Source organism: Saimiri boliviensis, chromosome 6, assembly GCF_048565385.1.
Source record: "Saimiri boliviensis isolate mSaiBol1 chromosome 6, mSaiBol1.pri, whole genome shotgun sequence".
Classification (NCBI taxonomy): Eukaryota; Metazoa; Chordata; class Mammalia; order Primates; family Cebidae; genus Saimiri; species Saimiri boliviensis.
Window position 1 is genome coordinate 71,624,315 of NC_133454.1, and position 24,854 is coordinate 71,649,168.

At 49.8% G+C, this 24,854-nt stretch overlaps 1 protein-coding gene across 1 annotated transcript; it reads right to left on the reverse strand.

Annotated features, from left to right (window-relative positions):
• Positions 1 to 2,547: 2,547 nt before the first annotated feature.
• On the reverse strand, positions 2,548 to 22,962 carry DNAJB13 (DnaJ heat shock protein family (Hsp40) member B13). Its single transcript, XM_003923450.3, has 8 exons — positions 22,764 to 22,962; positions 15,697 to 15,800; positions 14,159 to 14,320; positions 8,005 to 8,162; positions 6,775 to 6,888; positions 4,476 to 4,589; positions 3,518 to 3,594; positions 2,548 to 2,861 (listed from the first exon to the last, which is right to left on the reverse strand). The coding sequence occupies exons 1-8, from the start codon at positions 22,829 to 22,831 to the stop codon at positions 2,708 to 2,710; spliced, it is 951 nt and encodes a 316-aa protein (XP_003923499.1). The 5' UTR covers positions 22,832 to 22,962; the 3' UTR covers positions 2,548 to 2,707.
• Positions 22,963 to 24,854: the final 1,892 nt, after the last annotated feature.

The following is a 24,854-nucleotide window of genomic DNA, read 5'->3' on the forward strand; positions in this document are numbered from 1 at the left end:
GTTTGCTACGTGTGTTTCAAAACCAAACAGACTGGGTGGGTGTCAGCAAGCTGGTTCATGCAGCAGCCTTAATAGACCCTAGGCTACCCAACTTCATTGTGATTCTGGGTGTGACCTTGGGACAGTGAACTGGGAACAGTGATGACCACTGGAAAACATACCAGTGGGCTTAAGTCATTCTGATCACAGATCACTTCTCTTTGGTCCCCAACCCTTTAAGGCCTATTAAGTAGGCATATGATAAGCCCTGCTTTGCCTAATTCAAGTAGCACCAAAGATCATGGAGGTAATAGAAATCTCCTAAGGTACTTTCAGGCCTGAGACCCAGACTTCCTTCAGCAAGCTTTCCTGTTGCCCTACAGGAGACTTGGAGTTAAGGAGTTTCACAGCCCTGGCCCTGCTGTCCGATTTAGGGCTTGCTCTCAGAACAGGGCAGCTCTCACCACCCTGCTCCACCTGGGTCCTGCCCCAGACTATTTTATACCTCACTATCTGGTTTCCATGAAAGGCCTGCGACAGTAAGAAATGGGTACAGGCTGGGGGCAGTGGCTTACGGCTGTAATCCCAGCACTTTGAGAGGCCAAGGCGGGAGGATCATGAGGTCAAGAGATTGGGATCATGGCCAACATGGTGAAACCCCATCTACTAAAAACACAAAAAATAGCCAGGCATGGCTGTCATGTGCTTGTAGTCCCAGCTACTTGAGAGGCTGAGGCAGGAGAATCGCTTGAACCTGGGAGATGGAGGCTGCAGTGATCCTAGATAGCACCACTGCATTCCAGCCTGGGTGATACAGCAAGACTCCATCTCAAAAGGGCAAAACAAATGGGCTCAAAAGAGGCCCAAAGGCATACAGCTGGCTAGTAGCACACCTGGGATCCAGAACAAGGGTATCTGACTCCTAAGCCCCCATGCTTTTAACTACTGTGCTGAAATGCTTCCTGGAGCTGTGGTCCCAGAGTCTTCATCTTGGTCTTTTGGGAGCTGCTTTCCCGATTTTGTTTTTTGTTTTTGAGATGGAGTCTTGCTCTGTCCCTAGGCTGGAGTACAGTGGGGTGATCTTGGCTCACTGCAACCTCCGCCTCCTGGGTTCAAGTAAATCCCAGCCTCCCGAGTAGCTGGGATTCTAGGCACACACTCCCATGCCTGGCTAACTTTTGTATTTTTAGGAGAGACGGGATTTCACCACGTTACCCAGGCTGGTCTCAAACTCCTGACCTGAAGTGATCTGCCCACCTTGGCCTCCCAAAGTGCTGGGATTACAGGCGTGAGCCACCTCAGCCAGCCCATGGTGATTTTTTAGTGACAAAAATGCTACTGAACTCCTACTTAAAAAACCTTAAACGGATGAGTTTTGAATGGTGGAGTCCCAAGCAATCTGGAGAATATGGACCTTTTCTGGCACCTCTGAAGGCATTCCACAGAATTGGCTACCTACTGTCCTGGACCTATCTTCACCCAAGCTCAGACTCCAGAGGGAGCCCTCCCTGGCACGGAAGGGGAGCATAAGACACTTGTTGACTCTGAGGAGGCAAGTGTCATCTACACAGGGCTAGCTGGACCTGAAGGCTGGGACTCCAGGCCATGGGGGCAGCAGTACTGTTACCACTTCCTGAATCTAAGCAAGTTCACCAAGCACTTTTACATCAATGATCTCAATCCTCACAACATGCCTGTGAGGGGCATTATAGCGCTGCTTTGCTGACAAAGACAGGGGTGGTAACTGGTCCCAGGTGGCAGGGCTGGGACTAGAACTCAGGTTCCCTACCTGCCAGATCACCCTGCCCAGGACCCATCTCACAGACCAGGGGATTGAGGCCAGAGAGGTAGAACCAATGCTGTTTCCAGTGCACACGGTCTTCTTTATACTGCTTCTCTATGCAAGGTGAGTCTGTTTGAAGCAACCTTCAAGGTTTTTGGGGTTTTTTTGAGATGGAGTCTCACTCTCGCCCAGGCTGTAGGGCAGTGGAGCAATCTCAGCTCACTGCAACTGTGCCTCCCAGGTTCAAGCAATTCTCCTGCCTCAATCCCTTGAGTAGCAGGGATCATAGGGACCCACCATCACACCTAGCTAGGTTTTATATTTAGTAGAGACAAGGTTTCACCATGTTAACCATGCTGGTCTCAAACTCCTGACCTCAAGTGATCCACCCACCTCAGCCTCCCAAAGTTCAGGGGTGAGCTATTGCACCCAACCACCTTCAAGGTTCTGATGACAGCTTTGGCACTGAGGCCTGAGTGACCTGCAACAAATGTTTTCTTTTGTGCCTTAGTTTTCCTGTCTCTAACATGACCATATCATGCTCCAGAGACTGTCTCTTCTGTCATGAAAAGCCAGAGCAGAGCTATGGGCCCTCAGAGGCTAAACAGCCCTGCCCCATTCTACCAAAGTGAAAGCACAGAGGATCTGAACTCTTACCTGTCCTTTCCCACAAAGCCAGGACAGGGACCCAGGCACTCAGCTCCTTGGGTCTCTCTTCCCTGTGCCACACAGGAAGGGCCAATATGAAGCTCCTCTCCAATGCACTCTCATGGATGTCACTGGAGGACAGGAAATACATCTTTATTATGTCAGTTTAAGCCCTGCGCCATCCCACCCAGGTGTCATCTGTGCAGCAGGCTCCCCTGCACACCCAGAGGCTGTGGGGGGTAGGGACAGGGTGAGGCCTGGCTAGCCTTCTCTCACGCCTGCTCCAGCCCACCACAGTCATGTCAGCAATGCCTGGCGCAGCATCTGCTTCTGCTGGGGCGTCAGGTGGGTGGGGAACTGGATGTCGAAGATGATGAAGAGATCCCCCTTTTTAGTGGGGTCCTCCGGAAATGGCATCCCCTCACCTGGCACCTTCTTGAAGTATTTGGGGCTGAAATAGGATGAAAGAAAGAAGCTTAGAGGGCATCCCAGAGTAGTCTCAGCAGGTCCCTGTCACAGAACTATTCACATAACCCCCGGAAGAGGACAGTTTCCGCAGCCTTCACCTGGAGTGGCTCTAAGAACTGGTTGGGAAGGGAGAGGAGATTGGCTTGTTCCAAACAGCTTTGCTCTCTGAAAACCTGTTTACACCGAGTCTCTGATGGGGGATTCCGGAATTTTAAGATATGGGAAACGGGAAGAAAAGGTGAGCAAACCGTGGGGTGGGGGCGGGGGCACTGGGCTGCCAGGCAAATCCCTGCACTGGCAGAGCGCCTTTCTTGGAAAAGGGCTTAGGGGGTGCAACTCGGAACTCTAGTAAGAAGTTTGGGGGGCTGGCAGCCATGGGGGTTGCCCAACACAGGGCCTCTGGCCTCAGCAGTGGCTTTGTGCCAATTAGTAAAAGGTATTCCTTTTGCCAGATGGTTGCAGCCCACAGCTTGGACAGAGTGTGGGTTTGGTTTTGGTCCTCTCCCATCCCCTCAACAGGGAACCCTTGTGCTGGGGGCAGCCTGTACAGCTCTACTGGGCAGGTATGTCTGACACTACCCACTAAGTCCCAGGCTGGCCCTTCTCTCAGCTACTGGGTCCCAAGGCAGATGGACTTACTGGACAATGTCATTGATGGGGATGTTAAGCAGACGGTCATCGAGGGTCTTCACCTCCACAGTGCAGCAGGTGAGAGCCTAGGGTTAGAGCCAGAGGTGGGGCTGGGGAGGGTCACCATAGCCCTCCTGCTTAGAAGGCACCTTAGGAATCTGTCCAGTTCTGGACACTAAGTTGGGTACAAGGGAGACAAGGCTGTTCCAGAATAGGTGAATGACCCAGGCAATTTCCGGCCCTCGAGGAACTCACAATCTGGCTGAAAGAAAGGAGCTTAGAGGGCATCCCAGAACAGTCTCAGCAGGTCCCCATCACAGAACTCCTACTCACATAACCCCCGGAAGTGGACAGTTTCTGCAGCCTTCACCTGGAGTGGCTCTTGTATGAGATGGATGTTGTATAAATGTAATGAGAGAGATAGAAATAAAGGGGTCTGTGGGAGCCAAGGAGAGGTCCCTAAACCATTCGGGAGTGGGGCAGGAAGAAGTAGCAGTGGTGGTAGCTGTTGAGGAGGACCCTATGGGGTGAGGTGAGTAGACAGCATTCCAGGGAGAGGGCCCAGCAGAAATAAGAACAGAGGTGTGGAAGTGTGCCACGCGGTCAGGGTGCTACATGACATGGGGGCTGGAGAGCAGGGAAGGGGTGAGCAGAGAGCAGATTGCAGAGGTTCTCCAGTAGCACAAAGATGTTGGGACAGTGAGGTGTGAGGCAGGGTCTGAGGAGTGTGTGGCAGGATCCCCGAGAAGGGCCTGGAGATGAGCAGTAGTGGGGAGGGCCTCCTGCACAGATCTGGTGCACAGATCCAGGCGTGCAGATGAGCAGAGGGGACCAAGTGGATGGTGACTCGAAGGGTGGAACCCACAGGGCTTAGTGACTGACAGCAGGTGGTTGCAGCAGGGGAGGCCAAGTCTAGGCGGGCTCACTCCGATGCCCTCTCCACTGCTCCTGCACTTTGCCCACTCACCTTGCCCAGAGGGATGGGGTTCACAAAGAAGAGGTTGTCATTCTCCCTGCGGAAGTGAGGGTGTAGCTTCTCCTTTACAATGAAAATGATGTCTGCTGGGATGATGTTGGGGCCCTGGGCAGGGAAGGCCAAAGGGTGACAAGGACTAATTGATTGTGTGACCTTGGCCAAGTTCCTGCCTCTACTTGTCTCCATGTCTTCATCTGTACAATGGGGAGATAAGAGCAGGTTTTCCAGAAGGGACTTTTCAGTTTGGCCCCCATAGCCCAGATGGATTAGAAGCTTGAAAAGCTTACACAGATCAGTCTCCCCATAATCACTTCTGTAGTGAGCATGCCCAAAATAGACACTCAGCTGGAGGAGTGGAGAAGCTTCCTCAGATGGCGGGTGGAACACTGAGCTGGACATCATCCAACTGCCCACACGTCTCCATCCTGCTAGTAACTCCCTCTCCCAAACTTCATTAAGTCACCAAAACTCTGCTGAGGTCTCTTCTGGGCACTGGGGACAGAAGAGGTGACTGCAGCCCATAGGCCCCTAACCCCAAGGAACTCCTAGTCTTGCGGCAGGGAGGGAAAGGAACCGACAATGAATCCCCAGCACACTCAAGACCTGATAAAGGGAAGCCTAGAGACTGGGGCTCAGAGGAGGCTGCCCAGAGCAGGGAACACTGGAGCTGAGTTTTGAAGCATGTTTTTTTGAAGCTGATGTTTTATTTATTTATTATTTAGACAGGGTCTTGCTCTGTTGCCCAAGCTGGAGTGCAGTGGCATGATCATAGCTCACTGCAGCCTTGACCTCTTGGGTTCAAGAGATCCTCCTGCCTCAGTCTCCTGAATATCTGGGACCACAGGCACACACCACGATGACCAGGTAACTTCTTTATTTTTAGTAGGGACAAGGTCTCACTACAGTGTACACCTATGATATGTTATACACTACTGTGTATACACAGTAGTGTATAACATATCATAGGTGTACACAACAGTGTATCATATGTATCACTACGTTGCCCAGGCTGGTCGCCAATTTTGGAGCTCAAGCAATTCTCCTGCCTTGGCCTCCCAAAGTGCTGGAGCTATAGGTGTGAGCCACCAGGCTGGACCAGAAGTAGATGTTTCATAGGCAAGAAAGGGGGCAAAAAGTACAGGTAAAGGAATGCATCTCTCCTGGCTCTGAATACTCCATCATTCTGCCTCTTAGGACTTAAGGACTCAGCACACCCTGGACAATAATTTTATATTTTTACTTAAATAGTATATAATTTAAACTGATTATTAATAGGCCAGGTAGGGTGGCTCATGCCTGTAGTCCCAGAAACTTTGAGAGGCCAAGGAGGGTAGATCACCTGAGGTCAGTAGTTCAAGGACAGCCTGATCAACATGGAGAAACCCCGTGGCTACTAAAAATGCAAAAATTAGCTGGATGGCCAGGTGCAGTGGTTCACGCCTATAATCCCAGCACTTTGGGAGGCTGAGGTGGATCACTTGAGGTCAGGAGTTCGAGACCAGCCTGGCCAACATGAGTTTTAGTAGAAACCTTGTCTCTACTAAAAATACAAAAATTAGCTGGGCATGGTGGTAGGCACCTATAATCCCAGCTACTGGGGAGGCTGAGGCAGGAGAATAACTTGAACCCAGGATGCAGAGGCTGCAGTAAGCTGAGATCACACCACTGCCCTCCAGCCTGGGTAACACAGCAAGACCGTCAAAAAAATAAATAAAAAATAATTGCTGGGCATGGTGGTGCATGCCTGTAGTCCCAGCTACTTGGAAGGCTGAGGCAGAAGAATTGCTTGAATCCAGGAGGTGGAGGTTGCAATGAGCTAAAGATTATGTCACTGCACTCCAGCCTGGGCAACAGAGAGCCTGTCTCAAAATAAATATGTAAATAAAATTATTATGATTAAATGGTTTCCGAGTACCTCCCTCCTGTAGTTGGGCTTTATTCTGAAAAGCACTGAAGACAATCAGGAAAACACTGGAGTTCAGACTGGGATCTCCTTTCAGCTCTCATGTTCTTGCCCTGGGCAAGTCCCACTCTTCTCTGGGCCCCAGTTTCCTGCTCTGTAAAATGGGGATAGTCCCTGGGCTTCCTGTTCACCGAAGCGTTGTGAGGTTCTGTTTCTTGGAAGGAACATTATGGAATCCGATCTCTCCCACTCTGCAGACTGGGCTCTCTACAGGCCAAGGCTCAGAGGGGCAGGAAGAACTATTGCCTCCTTTCCCCTCCTTTCCTCCTCAGTCTTCCCACCACCTGAGCCCAGTGACTGACCTGAATCAGCTTCTTCCTCCCTCACCTGATCGCCTTCCTTCTCAAAGGTGATGCGTGTGCCCTGCCTCCAGCCGGGCTTCACATCAATGGTCAGGATCTTGTCCTTGATGGTGGAGGAGTACCCATCCTCGTTCAGCACCTGCAACAACATCAGGTGTGGGGAGGTCTGCTCAGGACTTCCATGAGCACAGTCGAGATTTGCTCAGATTTTCATGAACACCCAGTTGACCTTTGCACATGTGAAAGATGCTCTATGGGATTTGTACCTGGGCTCAATCTAGCGATGGGAAGAGCCTCCGGCAATGGGGAGAGCCTGCCCTGAGCCACTCCCACTCCCATCCTGTTTCCATGACAACCAAGAACTTATGATTTCAGGATGGCAGGGCATGCCATGGGGCTGGAGCCTGAAATGCCAAGCGGTCACCATTAGTGATCAAACACCATTAGTGATCAAACACACAGCTCCAGCCCTGGCCACTAACAGATACAGGGCAAAAATGTACTCGGTTCCTCTCTCCAAATTCCAGAGGCCCAGCCCTGAACCTCCAACAAGTCTCTTAATCCCAAAGATAGAACATAGAAATCAGCATATCTAAACCTCTCCTAGTGCATTCCTCATGGTGTCATCCTTCCATTCCCCAATCACACGTCTAGATGGGTGCCATCTGTGGCAAGCATGGCCACATCGGCATCTCCTCTGCTGGGCAAAGGTGGAGGGGGCTTGCTCTTGCCTGACACAGGGCTGGGCCATGGGACAGGGCCAAGCCAAGGACTAGACAGACATGAGGCACTGAGGGTCTTCCTCGACTCATCAACCTTGGGGACTGTCTCCCAGCCCACAATCCATGCCCACTGTTCTTTCCTATGCACAAGGCATGCACCCCGATGAAATCCTGGGAATAAGGTCTGGTAAAGCCCAGGGGGAAGAATTCAGAGGAGACTCCTGCCATTCAGAGCCCTTCCAGTTCCCACAGGGATGGGGCTGAACTGAGAGAAAGGAAGAGAAAGAGCTTGTCCCCGTTGGGGAGACTGCAGAGGGCACTCCTGCACTAGGAAAGAACCGGGCTAATATCCTCAATTGTCCCTTCCAAATTTCAGATTCTGGAATTCTAATGTCCTAGGTCTCTGAATCAACGATTCCCTAATTCCGTCAGAGACTATGCCTGAATCCTCCTGCCTGGGTAAGAGAGGAGGCAGCCGCTCAGGCTGCAGGGGAGAGGTGATGGCTCCCAAGAGAAGCAAGCTGAGTACTCACCCTTCTGGAAATCTTAATTTTTTTGGTGCAGCCAAAGAATAAGTCTTCCAGGGACAGGTAGAGGTCCCGTTCGATTGGGGGGTCCTGCTTCTTGACACCTCGGCCACGGAGCCCCCCAAAGTTCAAATCCATCTCACTTCCATCTGCATCAAAAAACTCTGCAGGAGGTAGGGAGAGTCGTAAGAGAAATTGTATCTAGAAACAGACAGACACACACAGACACACACACACACACACACACACACACGTGCGCGTGCTCTGCCTCTGCTTCCAGATACACCCCCACCAACCTCTTCAGTGCCCTGTGTAATACCCAGCATCCCATACCCACCTCAGACTGGCCAGGTCAAGAAGCTGTCTTCAACTGCAGATGCAATGATTATCATCCCTTGTCACTTCCCAATGCTTCACCCCTACTTGGGATATCGCCCACTACCGAGGCCATAGAGACCCCCACCCAGGCGGCGCTGAAGGCATTAAGAAGCAGATACCCAGATAAAACAGCAAGTGGGACTAGCGGAGGCCAACAGCATTCTGAGCTGAGGGCCTCAAGCAAACGCTGACCCAAGTATTTATTCTCTCTGAACAGGTGATAATTATTAACAAACAGGTGTTCTGTTTTCTCATAGAAACGAGATAAACTAGGTAGGCAGGTGTGCCTGCTTACCACTGATCAAGGACAAACCAGAAAGTATTCTCCACGAGGAGCCACGGGGGCAGGATCACATACCCGTGCTTAAATAATTGTTTTAACCGGTGTATGATATACGTTTACTGCTTTGCTACTTTAGAATGCCCCAAGCAGTTTTCCACTTGCGGGGCAGGGGTGGCTAGGTTTTCCTTGCCGCTGTCCTTAGCAAACAATATATTTTATCATACACTCAGCATCCCTCTCCCAATGCTCCGCTTCCCTGTCTCTCTTATTCACAACTAGGGTACCTTTAACTCTGTCTCAGGAAAGAGGCTCTCCCTCTGGTGGCTGTACTCGGGAGTGCCAGTAGAGACTGCTGTTAGCCTTTCTTTTTTCCTTTTTTTTCTCTCCCCCATCCCCCACCCCCCCGCCCCCCGAGATGGAGTCTTGCCCTGTCACTCAGGCTGGAGTGAAGTGGCTTGATCTGGGCTCAGTGCAAACTCTGCCTCCGAGGTTCAAGTGATTCTCCTGCCTCAGCCTCCTGAGTAGCTGGGACTACAGGTGCCCACCACCACGCCCAGCTAATTTTTGTATTTTTAGTAGAGACAGGGTTTCACCATGTGGGTCAGGCTGGTCTTCAACTCCTGACCTCATGATCCGCCTGCGTTGTACTCCCAAAGTGCTGGGATTACAGGTGTGAGCCACCACACCTAGCCTGCTGTTAGCCTTTCACAGGAAGGTCAGAGCTGCCCAGTCCTCCCTACTGTTCCTGACTCCTCTCCCCTTCGCTGTCCAGCCCAGCCCAAGACTGCTAAAGACCCCAGACTCAAGTTTCTATAAAGCTGTCGGCTGAGATGATGGAGGGAAAGTGTTGGTCCCTAACAATTTGAGAGGCCACCAGCATCTCCCAAACTCCTCTTTCCTCAATTTCTTTGCCCCTGCCACCCCCCACGCCCCCACCCCCTGCTCAGCTCTGTACCCATAACCCCTCTTGCTGTCCCCATCCTTCTTCCCAGTGCAAAGACAGCCCCCTCCCAGCTCTGCCCCTGATGTGCTGTGTGATCCATGGGCTTCAGTGTCTTGGTCTGTGGGATGGGTTGATAATGCCTGACCTGCCTTCCACCATTAAGATGAACAGCTAAAACTTGCTGAGAGCTTAGTTTGCATCAGCTGCTATTTTTGGCACCTTATCTTATTATTTTATTGGCCCAGAGAGGCCAAACAAAATGCGTAAGTTCCCATAGCTAGTGAGTGGTAGAGTTGGGATCTGAACCACAGGACAATATGACAATGGAACATATGCCCTTAACCACTATGTCATGCTGCATTGCTAGATGTGGAAGCCCTTCATAAACTGTAAACTCGGGGAGGCACCATGGTTAAGAGTTTCTATATTCTGCCTCTCATGGTTAATGCCATGGAATGAACTTCACGGGCTAGAATGGTGAAATGACCTTAGGCAGGGAAAGTAAGGTGACTACATTATGTCCCTCTAAGATGTGATGGGTAATCAAGAGGCCTGTGAATCATCTGGTCCTCCTGTTGCATTACTGAATTCACTTGTTCACCCAGGCCTATGGAGTACCAGGCAGTAATCACCGCAATAGCTAGGCCACAGGAAGCCCAGCCCTCAACCCTGCAGGGAGATGGGTCTCAGGAACACTTGGAGTGGAGCACTGTGGCAGTCTAGCTCCTGGGCACTGCCTAAGGAAGCCCAGACCCTGAGCCTGACCTTTCCAGTGAGCGATGCCTCTGTAGACTCACTTGGCTCCTTTGAACTGAGACAGATAGTGAGACAAGGTCCACCATATGGCATTTTCAAACTGCAAAGACCCTTTTCATAAACATGATCTCATCTGGTAATAGCCCTTGAGCCTTAATGATTATTTTGGCATGTAATGGTTAGGAAGCTGGGGTTTCAGAAAGGTGAGGAAATTTGCCCAGGATCACACAGTTGACAAAGGGCAGTGCATGGTTTGGAAACAAGCCCACTACTCAAAGCCCCCTGATGTTCTCAGTCTCACGTGGAGCTTATAAACTCAGCTTTCTCCTGAAGACGCGTGAGGGTGGTACATGGGAGCAGTTTCTGAGGCGGAAGGGCTATAACCCACGTATTGGCACGGAGAAGAGGAGAGAATGTTTGAAGTTCAGAAAGGCTGAAGTATTGTCAGGGAAAAGGGGCAATGGGTGTCGGAGAAAACAGGCAGTGAAAATCTAGGCCCTATGTGGGCATAACTGGAGCCAGGAAATCAGGTGTAAGGTCCTTTCACTGCCTTTGCAAGATGATTCTGAGCCTCAGAAATCAACTCTTGGTCAGTTTGTCTGAGAGCTGGAATCATGCACCCACCCACCCACGATGTACTCATCTGTTCATTCATGTGCCCACTCATCCATTCATCCATCTGTCCTTCCTTCCTTCCTTCATTTCAGGCATCCACCCATCCACTCACTCTTGTCAGATGCTAGTCTGGGCTTTGGCTACTCTGAGATCAATCAGACCTGGAGGAGCTCCCCGTTTAGTAGGGAGACAAGCATATTAGGGAAACTATAAATGGCACAAGAACTGTTTTAATTGAAAAAGAGACAAGGGGTATCTTCCCACAAATACAATATTAGCAAAAGACTGGAAAGAAACTACCCATTAATAAAACAGTAATTAAAAATAAAAAAATAAAAAAATAAAAATAATAAATTAGACCTGGCATGGTGGCTCATGCCTGTAATCCCAGCACTTTGGGAGGCTAAGCCAGGCTGATCACTTGAGGTCAGGAGTTCAAAACCAGGCTGGCCGGTCTTGAGTGGAAACCCCATCTCTACTAAAAATATAAAAATCAGCTGGGTGTACTGGCACACACCTATAATCCCAGCTATTTGGATGGGTGAGGCAGGAGAATTACTTGAACCCAGAAGGCAGAGCTTGCAGTGAGCCAAGATCATGCCACTGCACTCTAGCTTGGGCAACAGAGCAAGACTCAGTCTCAAAAATAATAATAAATTATAAAACACCCATGGTAGCCATGCTGGCACTTGGTGTCCGCTCTGTCCTCCTTCTTGCATACTTTCCCTGCTAGAAAATCTGTAGAGCCAAAAGGAACATCCCCCAGACTCTCTTGCAGCTAAGGTTCTGGCTTTGAATTCTGTTCATCAGGTAAACCTTGAGCTACTTGGAAGGCAGGAAGAAGGCAGAGCAGGCATCTCTCTATGGCTCTGTCTGGAGCTGGTGAGCACTGTCATGGAAACACTGGGTTTTTCTGCAGCAGCCTTTCTGTGTCTACCCACAAGTTTTTTGCCTGTCAGAGGCAAGTGGGGCAGCAATTGTAGCTACACTTATGGTGTGTTCTACAATGCAATGGTGACATTTCCTGATTCCTTCTTTGGGACTGTGGCAGAGACAGCAGCTCTCCTTGTGGGACAGTTTAGAGGTGGTATTCTTGGGAGATTTCTTACAGGGCCAGCCTAGAGCCTTCTCACCCAGGCCTTTCAACGATTGATTGATTGATTGATTGATTTGACAAGGTGATCTTGGCTCACTGCAGCCTCGACCTGCTGGGCTCAGGTGATTCTCCCACCTCAGCCTCCTAAGTAGCTGGGACTATAGGAACACACCACCATGCCTTGCACATTTTTTGTAGAGATGGAGTTTCACTATGTTGCCCGGGTTGGCATTGAATTCCTACACTCAATCGACCCAGCCACCTCGGCCTCCCAAAGTGCTGGGATTACAGGAGTGAGCCACCACACCAGGCCTCAATCATTTTTTAAAGCACCTAATGCCCTGTTTTGAATCCCTTTCTGCTTAATATGGCTAGAACAGTATTTGTTTCTGCAATGGATCCCTAAGAGACATCTGACCAATGAAATCTTATGCAGATCTATACATACTATATAGATTTTCATATAAATGAATAAAGTAGATCTATATATGGTATAACATATAAGATAATCTCCAAGATATATTAAGTAAAAAAAAAAAATCACTGTGTACAATGTGGCCCTATTTCCTTAACAAAATAAAAGGCTTATGTAAAAACAAATATAGCTCATACATCCATGAAAAGATTCTGGAAGGATACATAAACTGTTTACTAGTAGCTGCTTCCCTAAGTAGCTGCTTCTAGGGGAAAAAAATGGAGGGCTGGGCTGGGCACAGTGGCTCACACCTGTAATCCCAGCACTTTGAGAGGCAGAGATGGACAGATCACCTAAGGTCAGGAGTTCGAGACCACCCTGGCAGACATGGCAAAACCCTGCCTCTACTAAAAATACAAAATTAGCCGAGCACAGTGGCTCACACCTGTAATCCCAGCACTTTGAGAGGCAGAGATGGGCAGATCACCTGAGGTCAGGCGTTCGAGACCACCCTGGCAGACATGGCAAAACTCTGTCTCTACTAAAAATACAAAAATTAGGCTGGACGCGGTGGCTCAAGCCTGTAATCCCAGCACTTTGGGAGGCCGAGGGGGGTGGATCACGAGGTCAAAAAATCGAGACCATCCTGGTCAACATGGTGAAACCCCGTCTCTACTAAAAATACAAAAAATTAGCTGGGCATGGTTGTGCGTGCCTGTAATCCCAGCTGCTCAGGAGGCTGAGGCAGGAGAATTGCCTGAACCCAGGAGGCGGAGGTTGCGGTGAGCCAAGATCGCGCCATTGCACTCCAGCCTGGGTAACAAGAGCGAAACTCCATCTCAAAAAAAGAAAAAATACAATTGCCGGGAGCGGTGGCTCAAGCCTGTAATCCCAGCACTTTGGGAGGCCGAGGTGGGTGGATCACAAGGTCAAGAGATCCGAGACCATTCTGGTCAACATGGTGAAACCCCGTCTCTACTAAAAATACAAAAAATTAGCTGGGCATGGTGGCACGTGCCTGTAATCCCAGCTACTCAGGAGGCTGAGGCAGGAGAATTGCCTGAACCCGGGAGGCGGAGGTTGTGGTGAACCAAGATCCGTGCCACTGCACTCCAGCCTGGGTAATAAGAGTGAAACTCTGTCTCAAAAAAACAAAAACGAAAACAAACAAACAAAAAAAAACAAAAATTAGCCAGGCACAGTGGCTCACAGCTGTAATCCCAGCACTTTGGGAGGCAGAGGTGGGCAGATCACGTGAAGTCAGGAGTTCGAGACCAGCCTGGTAGGTATTGCGAAACCCCGTCTCTACTAAACAATACAAAATTATTAGCTGGGTGTGGTGGCGGGTGCCTGTAATCCCAGCTACTCAGGAGGTCGAGGCAGGAAGAACTGCTTGAAACTGGGAGGCAGAGAGCTGAGATTGTGCCACTGCACTCCAGCCTGGGCAAAAGAATGAGACTCCATCTCAAAAAAAAAAAAAAAAAAAAAAGGAGAAAATGAATGGAGGGCTGGAATATATTTCTTTTTCAATGAATTCTGTTTTACTTTTTATTTTGCAAGGTATTATATACATATTTATTAAATTAAAAATAAAAGCAAAACTACTCAGTGAAAAGCATCTTTTATAGCTGTGTCCTTTTCTGTAAGGCAGGGTGGGGGAGGAAGATCTCTTACCACTGAACGGGTTGTTTCCACCGAAGAACTCATGGAACACCTTTTCAGGGTTGCCGTGGAAGACGTATCCAGTTGTCCATGGGGTCTGGGATCCAAACTCCAAAGGAATCCCACCTTTCAGGCCCTCCTCTCCAAACTTGTCATAGATGCTTCTCTTCACAGCTGTGGATGGGCATCACCTTGAGGAGGCGTCCAACTTTGGGGGCTGGGATAGGTGGAGGGGCTGGGAAGCAGGCGGATATGGAGAAAGGGAAGAGGCAGAAACAGCCTGATTCCAAAGCGCCTGCTGTCTGGCAGTCTTTGGAATGAGACCCTAGGAGTCAGGGGTTCCATTTCCTTCTGTGAGGACCTAGGTATGGCTCCTGTAGCCCAGAAGAGAGACGTGAAAGCCTTGCGTTTGCTGGGGGCAGGTGAGGGATTGGGGGATAACTGAGAGCCTGAGGCTCAGGCGGTGGCCCTGGGATTTGGCCTAAGTCATCGTGGCCACTCTCTTATCTGGGGCAAACAGAATCGTAGAAACTTGACATTTTAAAAAGCTACAAATTCTGGAGCCTCCAAATTCTAGAACTTTGAAATCCTAGAGTCTAAGGACCCTGAAGTCCTGAAAACTCGGGACTGCAGAAACCTTAGTGATCTTCTAGCTGTACTTCTGCAGGAACCAGGTAGAGCCCTCAGGGAAAGCCCCCCAGGACCGCCCTGGGTGCTGGCGTGGGGATTAAACTTTCCCCCACTCTGCTGGTCTCCATAGGACAGATTTCCTAATTATTACTGGCCTTTCTCTGCCTCTTCCTACTCTTGCTGGCCTGGGGGAGATGGACACTTAGCCAATGGGAGGGACCTCCAGGAGGGACAGGAGGGCATACCTGCCCAACTTCAGCCTTTTTCCCCATGGCTGCAAGCCCCTCACTCTGTTCCTACGGGAGAAGGTCCCATCCCAGCAGGGGATAGGGGTGTGTGGGGAATGTGCCCCAGCCCCCGCACTGCCTGCCTGGGTGAACGAGTCAGTGTCATCCCGGGCTCCACACACCATGTCCTCCACCCCAGCTTGCTTCTACTGAGAAAGGCAGTTCCGTATTCTGTCTTCTCTGTGCGTCTAGATTCTGGGCAGGGAAGAGGCATACTTCCTCGCTATTGGGCCCCCTCAGAAAACCCAACAGTTGAGACTTAAGGAATGATCTTGGCCTGGCGCGGTGGCTCAAGCCTGTAATCCTAGCACTTTGGAAGGCCGAGGTGGGAGGATCACGAGGTCAAGAGATCGAAACCATCCTGGCCAACATGGTGAAACCCCGTCTCTACTAAAAATACAAAAATTAGCTGGGTGTGGTGGCACGTGCCTGTAGTCCCAGCTACTTAGGAGGCTAAGGCAGGAGAATTGCTTGAACCCGGGATGCACATTGGCAGTAAGCTGAGATCGCGCCACTGCACTCCAGCCTGGTGCCTGTCGACAGAGCGAGACTCTGTCTCAAAAAAAAAAAAAAAAAAAAAAAAAAAGGGAATGATCTTAATTGAGGGGGTTGCTCAGCCCCACAGCCACTCACGGTCACTCAGCACGTCGTAGGCCTCTGCTATTTGCCTGAAAATCTCTGCTGAAGACGGCTCATTTGACTTCAGCGGGTGGTTCTTAAGGGCGAGTCTGCGGTACCTGGAGGAAGGAGAGTTAACACAAGTCATATCAGCTGGCCTGGTTTTGAAGACAGACCAGAGTTCAGAGCCGGCACTCTGTCCACTCCTGCCTAGCTATAAATCCGGGGTGGCTTCACCGGCTGTGGTGGCTGAGGAGGTGCGCTGCTCGGCTCTCGAATAGTAGCTGGTCTGGGGAGCACAGTTGACTGACTTGTCACAGCAGCTGCCCCCCTGGGCATCTGAGCTGAAGCTAGTGCCCCCGAGCTGCCCCCAACCAATGCTTCCGTGTGGTGGGGATATCAGGGCTGGCCTGTTCCTGCAAGACACAGGACTCCTCCCACGGGCAAGCTTTGTGTGAGGGCTCCCCCGGGCCTGGCTGAGCTCCTCCCCCCTCCTCCCCTCCCTGTCTCCTCTCCCAGGTGTAGGGCTGCGCTGGGGGCTCTCCCTGCGCGCTGCTGCTCCCTTCCCTTCATTCTTCACGGTTTCTCCGGGTACACTTCCTGAGCCTCTTAGCCTGTTGGCGTCTTTGAGGACTGGAGCAGACACACAGGCGTCTCGGGAGGATGAGCCACAGTCGGGTGTGCAGCGGGCATGGCTGAGGCTCAGTGCCCGTCCTGTTCCTGTGCCGTCCCCGCCCACTCTGTGCTCATTTCCCCCCAACTTCTGTTTCTGCCCATTCCTCTGCTATTTGACGGAAAATGTCTGCTGCAGGCGGCTCATTTGACTTCAGCGGGTGGTTCTGAAGGGCGAGTCTGTGGTACCTGGAGGAGGGAGGTTAATACGAGTGGTAGCAGCTGGCCTGTTTCTGAGGATGTGTATCAGCTGTGGCCCGGGGTGAGGGAGAGAGGGCGCGGACTGGGTGGTTTGCGGAGAGTTTAATAAAGGGACCCTTCGCCCGGGTGCAGGAGGGGCGGAGGGAGGCCACCAGGGGCAGCCGAGTGCAGTTTTCCCAGCCCAGGAACCGTGGGGTGTCTGTCGGAGTGTACGGACGGGGCCTCAGTGGAGCTGTGACCTTCGGTCAAGGGACACAGCTGACTGAAGAGACCGCACAGGAGGAGAACTGGAGAGTGAAGCCGCAGCCCCGCCCTGCTCCCTCCCCTTCTCCCCTGGGCCGGCTGCATCTGGAAGGCTGAGGTTGGGGCAGTGGGTCTGAAGGGCTGCACAGGAGGCACCCAGCGCAGGCGCCTGTCACTCAGCCCAAGCTGACCCTCACCGCGCCTCCGCTGGCTTTTCCACTGCCCACACCTGCCTCGCCGCCATCCCAGAGTTCGCGGCTTCTCTTCTCACCCCAGAGGCAGGCTTCTACCTCTCACAGCTAATCTCCATCCCAAACCAGACCACTTCCCTGAGCCAAAGACGACTACATCCAACTACCTACTTGCCATCCCCTCTCCAAGGTGTCATAAATTCACTGAGCCCAGATACATAACTTTTCTTCTCCTTCTTCTTCTTTCCTCCTTTTTTTCTCCCCCTCCTCCTCCTCCTCCCCCCTCCTCCTCCTCGCCCCCTCCTCCTCCTCGCCCCCTCCTCCTCCTCCTCTTCTTTCTTCTTCTTCCTTTCCTCCTCCTCCTCCTCCTCCTCCTCCCCCTCCTCCCCCTCCTCCCCCTCCCCCTCCTCCTCCTCCTCCTTTTCTTCTTCACGGAGTTTCCCTCTTGCTAACCAAACTGGAGTGCAATGGTGCGATCTCGGCCCACTACAACCTTCTGCCTCCAGGGTTCAAACGACTCTCCTGCCTCAGCCTCCCAAGTAGCTGGGATTACAGGCGCACACCACCACACCCAGATAATTTTTTTTTTGTATTTTTAGTAGAAATGGAGTTTCACCATGTTGGTTAGGCTGGTCTCAAACTCCTGACAGGTGATCTGCACATCTTGGCCTCCTAAAGTGCTAGGATTACAGACATGAGTTGCTATGCCTGGCTAATTTTTGCATTTTGAGTAGAGATGGAGTTTCACCATGTTGGCCAGGCTGGTCTCAAACTCCTGGCCTCAAGAGATCCACCTGCCTTGGCTCCCCAAAGTGCTGGGATTACAGGCATGAGGGACCGCACCTGGCTGCCAGGTAAATTTTCATTGCATAATTTTTCCCCAGGCACTGCAGCCAGAAATGTGAGCATTTTGATTCCAAGTTCTCCTTTTTCCCCTCCCCCCTTCCCCCATCTGTCATCAGGTCACATGGGGTTTTCCTTCTAAATAATGTTCTGGGCCAGGTGCAGTGGTTCATGCCTGTAATACCAACACTTTGGGAGGCCAAGGCAGGAGGATCACTTGAGCTCAGGAGTTTGAGACCAGCCTGGGACACATGGCAAAACCCTGACTCTATAAAAAAAAAAAAGCAAAAATTAGCCAGGCATGGTGGCATACACCTGTAATACACCTGTAGTCCCAGCTACTTGGGAAGCTGGCATGGGAGGATTGCTTTGAGCCCAGGAAGTGAAGGCTGCAGTGAGCCGAGATTGTGCCAATGCACTCCAGCCTGAGTCACAGAGTGAGACTTTGTCTCAAAATAAATAAAATGTTCTGTTCCTGTCTCTTCATTCCTACAAGTGTTGCAGAACCATGTCTTCTGCACCAGTGGCCCCTTCTGCACTACATTGTGTGCTGCCAGTTGCGGTATCTCTTGCTCTCTCTCTCTCTGCTCTTGTTAATGCTGATGCTTCTAAAATACATTTTTTTTTTTTTTTTTTTTTTTGAGATGGAATCTCTGCGTTGCCCAGGCTGGAGTACAGTGGCGCGATCTCTGCTCACCGCAACCTCTGCCTCCTGGCTTCAAGTGATTCTCCTGTCTCAGCCTCCCAAGTAGCTGGGATTACAGGCATGTTCCACCACACCTGGCTAATTGTATTTTTAGTAGAGATGGGGTTTCCCCATGTTGGCCAGGCTGGTCTTGAACTCCTGACCTCAGGTGATCCACCCACCTTGGCCTCCCTAAGTGCTAGGATTACAGGTGTGAGCCGCCACGCCCAGCCCAGCCTTCTGAAATACTTTCTGACAAGGTCCCTCCCCTGGCATAACCCTACACTGGTTCCCCCATTGTCTCCAGCATAAAACTCTAAGATCCGAGGCCCTGCTTCTCTCTCTGGCCTCACTCACTCTTCTCTCTTGCTGCTCCCTTGAGCTCTTCTGCATGACTCACCCCTCTGCAGCCCCTCCCAGCTTCTCTGGGCAATTTTTAATTCATCCTTCAACCATCAGCTCAGGGGCCAAATCCCCCAGGGCACCTTCCCTGACTGCTAGCCTCCTTTCTAGGTTAGACTCAACTGCCCAAGTCCCCAGCACCTTTGATCCTAGTCCTCAGCAGCACTGTGTTTCAGGTGTCTGTTGATCCGTCTGTCTAATAGACTATGAGGTCCTAGAGTTGCTACATCCAGTTCTAGCCCCAGTGCTGGGCACTGAGCAGGAGTGAGTAAATAAATGATATTCGCTCAGCATCCTGCAAGGCAGCCCATCTCACCATGGGATGGCTCTGAATTTTAGGCAGTGCCTCCTCTTACTGCGACAGGAAGCTGGGCCTGTGGTCCTGCAACTGTCCCTCCATCCATAAAGGTCCTGGCTGTGCCCTGGGAACCTTACAGAGAGAATATCTACCTTCAGAGACTTGAAGACAATTGTCACAGCCTTCCAAACCAGCCTTTCTCAGTTACAGAGGTCACGGTCAGTTATATTTATTTATTTATTTATTTAGAGACAGAGTCTCACTCTGTCACCTTGGCTGGAGTGTAGTGGCACAATCTCAGCTCACTGCAACGTCTGCCTCCCAAGGTTCAAGCAGCTGGGACTACAGGCATGTGCCACCACACCTGACTAATTTTTGTATTTTTAGTACAGATGGGTTTTCACCATGTTGGCCAGGCTGGTCTCAAACTCCTGGCCTCAAATGATCCTCCCACCTCGGTCTCCTGTAATCCCAGCACTACGGGAGGCCAAGGCGGGCAGATCACTTGAGATCAGGAGTTCAAGACCAGGCTGGCCAACATAGTGAAACCCCATCTCTACTAAAAATACAAAGATTAGCCAGGCATAGTGGCGCATGCCGGTAGTCCCAGCTACTCGGGGGCTGAGGCAGACGCATCACTTGAATCCAGAAAGCAGCAGTTGCAGTGAACCGAGAGCATGCCACTTCACTCCAGCCTGGGTGACAGAGAGAGACTCTGTCTCAAAAAAGAAAAGAAAAGGAAAAAAAAAGTAACAAGTTTGAGAAGGGTTTAGTTTTTTTCATATAAATTTCAGTGGTTTCAAAATTATCCCTGCAGTAACATCTCTCTCATTCACCTGCTTTCCTGAGTGGGAGAGAAAGGGGTGAAGTCACAGCTTGAACATTGCAATTATGAATCCTGGGCAATTATAAACCATTATGGTGCTTTTCTTCCTTATATAAGTTTAGCTCTTTTTTTAAAAAATCAATATCTAGGACCTCCCATGAGAAAGCATGTCATACATGTGGCTTAGAGTTGTTATAGGGGAGAAAGGGTTAAAGACTGCTTTTTGAAACATACACAGTTCTTTTAACCACTCTATTTTTATTTTTATTTTATTTTTGAGATGGAGTTTTGCTCTATTTTTGAGATGGAGTTTAGCTCCATTGCCAGGCTGGAGTACAATGGCTCAATCTTGGCTCACTGCTACCTCTGCCTCCCAGATTCAAGCGATTCTCCTGCCTTAGACTCCTGAGTAGCTGGAATTACAGGCACCTGACACCACGCCCAGCTAATTTTTTTTATTTTAGTAGAAACAGGGTTTCACTCTGTTGGCCAGGCTGGTCTTGAACTTCTGACCTCAGGAGATCTGCCCGCCTTGGCCTCCCAAAGTGCTGGGATTACAGGTATGAGCCACCGGGCCTGGCCTTATTTTTATTTTTATTTTTATTTGAGATGAAGTCTCACTCTGTCACCCAGGCTGGAGTGCAATAGCACGATCTCAGCTCACTGCAACCTCCGCCTCCCAGGTTCAAGTCATTCTCCTGTCTCAGCCTCCCAAGTAGCTGGGATTACAGGTGTGTGTCACCACACCCGGCTAATTTTTTGTATTTTTAGTAGAGATGGGGTTTCACCAAGTTGGCCAGGCTGGTCTCAAACACCTGACCTCAAGTGATACCGTGCCTTGGCCTCCCAAAGTGCTGAGATTACAGGCATGAGCTACCACATCCAGCCATTTTTATTTTTTTGAGACAGTTCTTCCTCTGTCACCCAGGCTGAATGCAGTGGTGCAGCCATAGCTCACTTCAGCCTCTACCTTCTGGGCTCAAGCAATCCTCCCACCTCAGCCTCCCAAGTAGCTGGGACTCAGGTGTGTGCTACAATGCCCGGCTAATTTTTAAATTTTTGTAGAGACAGGGTCTTCCTATGATGACCAGGCTGGCCTCTCGAACTCCTAGACTCAAGGGATCCTCCTGCTTTGACCTCCTAAACTGCTCAGATTATAGGCATGAGCCACCACACCAGGCCTTAAACATTCTTTATATGACATGATTTCACATGCAAATGGTTGCTGGACACATGCATTATCTCATCTAATCCTATTTCAGTCTCAGAGCAACGTTTATTATTATTATGCTTTTGACATGGGAAAACTTCTGGCTCGGAGAGGTTAATTTGCCCAGGTCACACAGCTAGCAGGTAAGTGAATCTGGACTCTGATCCAGCCCTTTCCAGTGTTTAAGCTGTGCTAATCTTTCTGCACTCCCACTGCCCTTCTTCCTGATTACCTTTCCCTGGATAGGTCCTTCTGGTCAATGAGATGCTCCAAAGAGTGGGTGACATCATACACTCTCCTAAGATGTTCTCAGATTCTTTCATGAGTTTGTGTCTTTTTTCTCCAACAACACTGCACTCTCCACTTACCCTAGTGATCCCCTACAGGACCTGACCCAGGAATAGGCCCATGATCGGCAACTCTGGCAGACCTGATGTCTGAACACTGACTCTACCATTTACTAGTGCATGGCCTTGGGATAATAATGGCACTTAATTCTTAGGGCTGTTGTGAGGATTAAATGAAACAGTGATGGAAGGTTCTCAGAACAGCATCTATACACTCAAAAAATGCAGCTATTGTCACTGCCCAACTTAATTGATTGAGTTATCCTGGACTCTTTTTTTCTTTACCCTCCAATGATCCACTTAATTGTCAAGTCTATTCTCTCCACTTTCTCTGGCCTCATCTTTTGCCATGATTACCACAAACACCCTCCTAAGGGGTCTCTCTCCTTCCAAGATAACGTCCACAGCCCCCACCCCGTACTTCCTCTTTTGTAACACCCATCACAGTTGCGGTGACTTATTCAATTATCTATTCAGCAACAAAATCAAGCTGCATCAGGTCTTGATTATCTATTTTGATAATTGAGGTATTGATTATCTATTCTGAAAGGGAATGCCGCTGTCGGATTCCTACTTAATATCTCCAGCTGCCAACACTGCAGCAGGAGGTGAAGTACCCTCTCAACCCTTGTGGTAGACACTCAGTAAGTATTTATTTTAAAAAACATGTTTTCAGAAAAATGTTCTGACTCCTGTCCTAGGCTATCTTAGGACCAGAGCGTCCTTAAGACCTGATGATATTCAGGGATGTAGTTTAGTCAATGCTAAAACCTCCATCATGGCCAGAATCGAATTTGTAATATCCATCAGGCACAGCCACTCCCTTGTTCACAAGCCGCTGGTTCTCCATAATATTCAAGATAAAGTTCAAATGGCTCCTTTGTCTCTATTTCATTGTTAGGAAAAGCAAGACACCCAGGAGAGGAGACAGGGCATGGAGCATAAAGGGAGATGGGTTGGGAGCAGATTGAGGAACTAAAGAGTTCAAATTTCCAACCTGGGTCTCAACCCAGCCCAAAGCCAGGATACAGGTATGCAAGAAGTAAAAGAAGGAATGAGGTTCACCTTGTCTGCCCTAAGTCATGCAGGAAAGCTCATTTTGGAAGAGAGGAAGGCAGGGCCTGCCCCAGCACACCCCAAGGCCTGGCTCCCACCCCAACTTACGCCTGTTTGATCTGGGCATCCTCTGAATTGCGAGTGATCCCGAGCACAGAGTAATAATCCTGGCCCATGGCTGGCTGGCTGGCAGTGAGGCCCAGGATAGTCCTCAGTCTCCAGCAAGGCTGTTAGTTGGCTTCCTTGGTTGCTCCTGACAACCGCACAGGTGCACTCTGGGAGTTGTAGTCCCGCCTCCCTAAACAAACCTCGGCTCCACCACAGAGAGAAGTCAGTGAAAGGACTGGGAGAGCTGGGGTTAATTCTGTGACCCTGCAAAAGGTCACTCAACTCAGAAATTGGAGGCTCATAGAGCTCTGTTTTATTTTGTTTCTGTTTTTAAAGAGAGCAGCAGCTGGGCACGGTGGCTCATGCCTGTAATCCTAGCACTTTAGGAAGCTAAGGTGGGTGGATCACGAGGTCAGGAGTTCAAAACCAGCCTGGTCAAGATGGTAAAACCCCCTCTCTACTAAAAATACAAAAAATTAGCTGGGTGTGGTGGTGTATGCCTGTAATCCCAGCTACTTAGGAGGCTGAGGCAGAGGACTGCTTGAACCTGGGAGGCAAAGGTTGCAGTGAGCTGATATTGCACCACTGCACTCCGGCCTAGGTGACAGAGTAAGACTCTGTCTCAAAAAAAAAAAAAAAAAAAAAAAAAAAGAGCAGCAATTAGTATTAATAAAAAAATTTTAGAAGAAATGCATTTGGCTAATTTTTTAAAAATACATTTATTTTAGAATAGTTTGAGTTTTAGAAAAGTTTAGAAGACAATGCAGAGTTCCCATATACCTCACATCCGCATTCTCTTATTGTATCATTATTATTATTATTATTTTGAGACAGGGTCTCACTCTGTCCCCAGGCTGGAATGCAGTGGCAGGATCACACCTCACTGCAGCCTCAACCTCCTGGGCTCAAGGGATCCTCTAACCTCAGCCTTCCAAGTAGCTGGGACACAGGCCTGCACCACCATGCCTGGCTAATTTTTTTATGTTTGGTAGAGACAGGATTTCACCAAGTTGCCCAAGCTGGTCTTGAACTCCTGGGCTCAGGTAATCACTTGCCTTGGCCTCCCAAAATGCTGGGATTACAGGTGTGACCTACTTTGCCCAGCCCACATTCCCCTATTATTATTATTTTATTTTTTTCTTTTTTTTTTGAGACGGAGTTTCGCTCTTGTTACCCAGGCTGGAGTGCAATGGTGCGATCTCGGCTCACCGCAACCTCCGCCTCCTGGGTTCAGGCAATTCTCCTGCCTCAGCCTCCTGAGTAGCTGGGATTACAGGCACGTGCCACCATGCCCAGCTAATTTTTTGTATTTTTAGTAGAGACGAGTTTTCACCATGTTGACCAGGTTGGTCACGATCTCTCGACCTCGTGATCCACCCACCTCGGCCTCCCAAAGTGCTGGGATTACAGGCTTGAGCCACTGCACCCGGCCACATTCCCCTATTATTAACATCTTACATTAGTATGGTATGTTTGTCACAAATAATGACCAATACTGATATGTTATTAACTAAAATGCACATTTTATTCACATTTACTAGTTGTCTTAACCTAGTATCTTTTTCTGTTCTGGACCCCATCCAGAATGCCACGTTACACTTAGCTGTCATATCTCCAGCACCTCCTGTGACAGTTTCTCAGACTTTCCATGTTTTTGATTACCTTGACAGTTTAATAATGGTGAGGTGTTTTGTACAATGTCTCACAATTAGAATTTGTTTGGTGTTTTTCTTTTTCCTTTTTTTTTTTAAAGATGGAATCTCATTCTGTCGCCAAGCTGGAGTGCAGTGGCACAATCTTGGCTCACTGCAACCTCTGCCTGCCAGGTTCAAGTGATCCTCCTGCCTCTACCTCCCAAGTAGCTGGGTGGGACTACAGGCACTTGCCACCACACCCAGCTAATTTTTTGCATTTTTAGTAGAGATAGGGTTTCATCATGTTGCCCAGGATGGTCTCAGTCTCTTGATCTCATGATCCACCCACCTCAGCTTCCCAAAGTACTGGGATTACAGCCATGAGCCACCACGCCTGGCCTGGTGTTTTTCTAATTATTACACTGGGATTGTGGAATTTGGGAGGAAGATGGCTGAG

Excerpts from the sequence above, each read along its gene's own strand:
- DNAJB13 (XM_003923450.3), bottom strand. The coding sequence starts at position 22,831 with ATGGGCCAGGATTATTACTCTGTGCTCGGGATCACTCGCAATTCAGAG. Across the intron at positions 8,163-14,158 it reads TGGAAACAACCCGTTCAGTG|AGTTTTTTGATGCAGATGGA; the intron begins GTAAGAGATCTT and ends TACCTCCTGCAG. Across the intron at positions 2,862-3,517 it reads CCCATCAATGACATTGTCCA|CCCCAAATACTTCAAGAAGG; the intron begins GTAAGTCCATCT and ends ATCCTATTTCAG.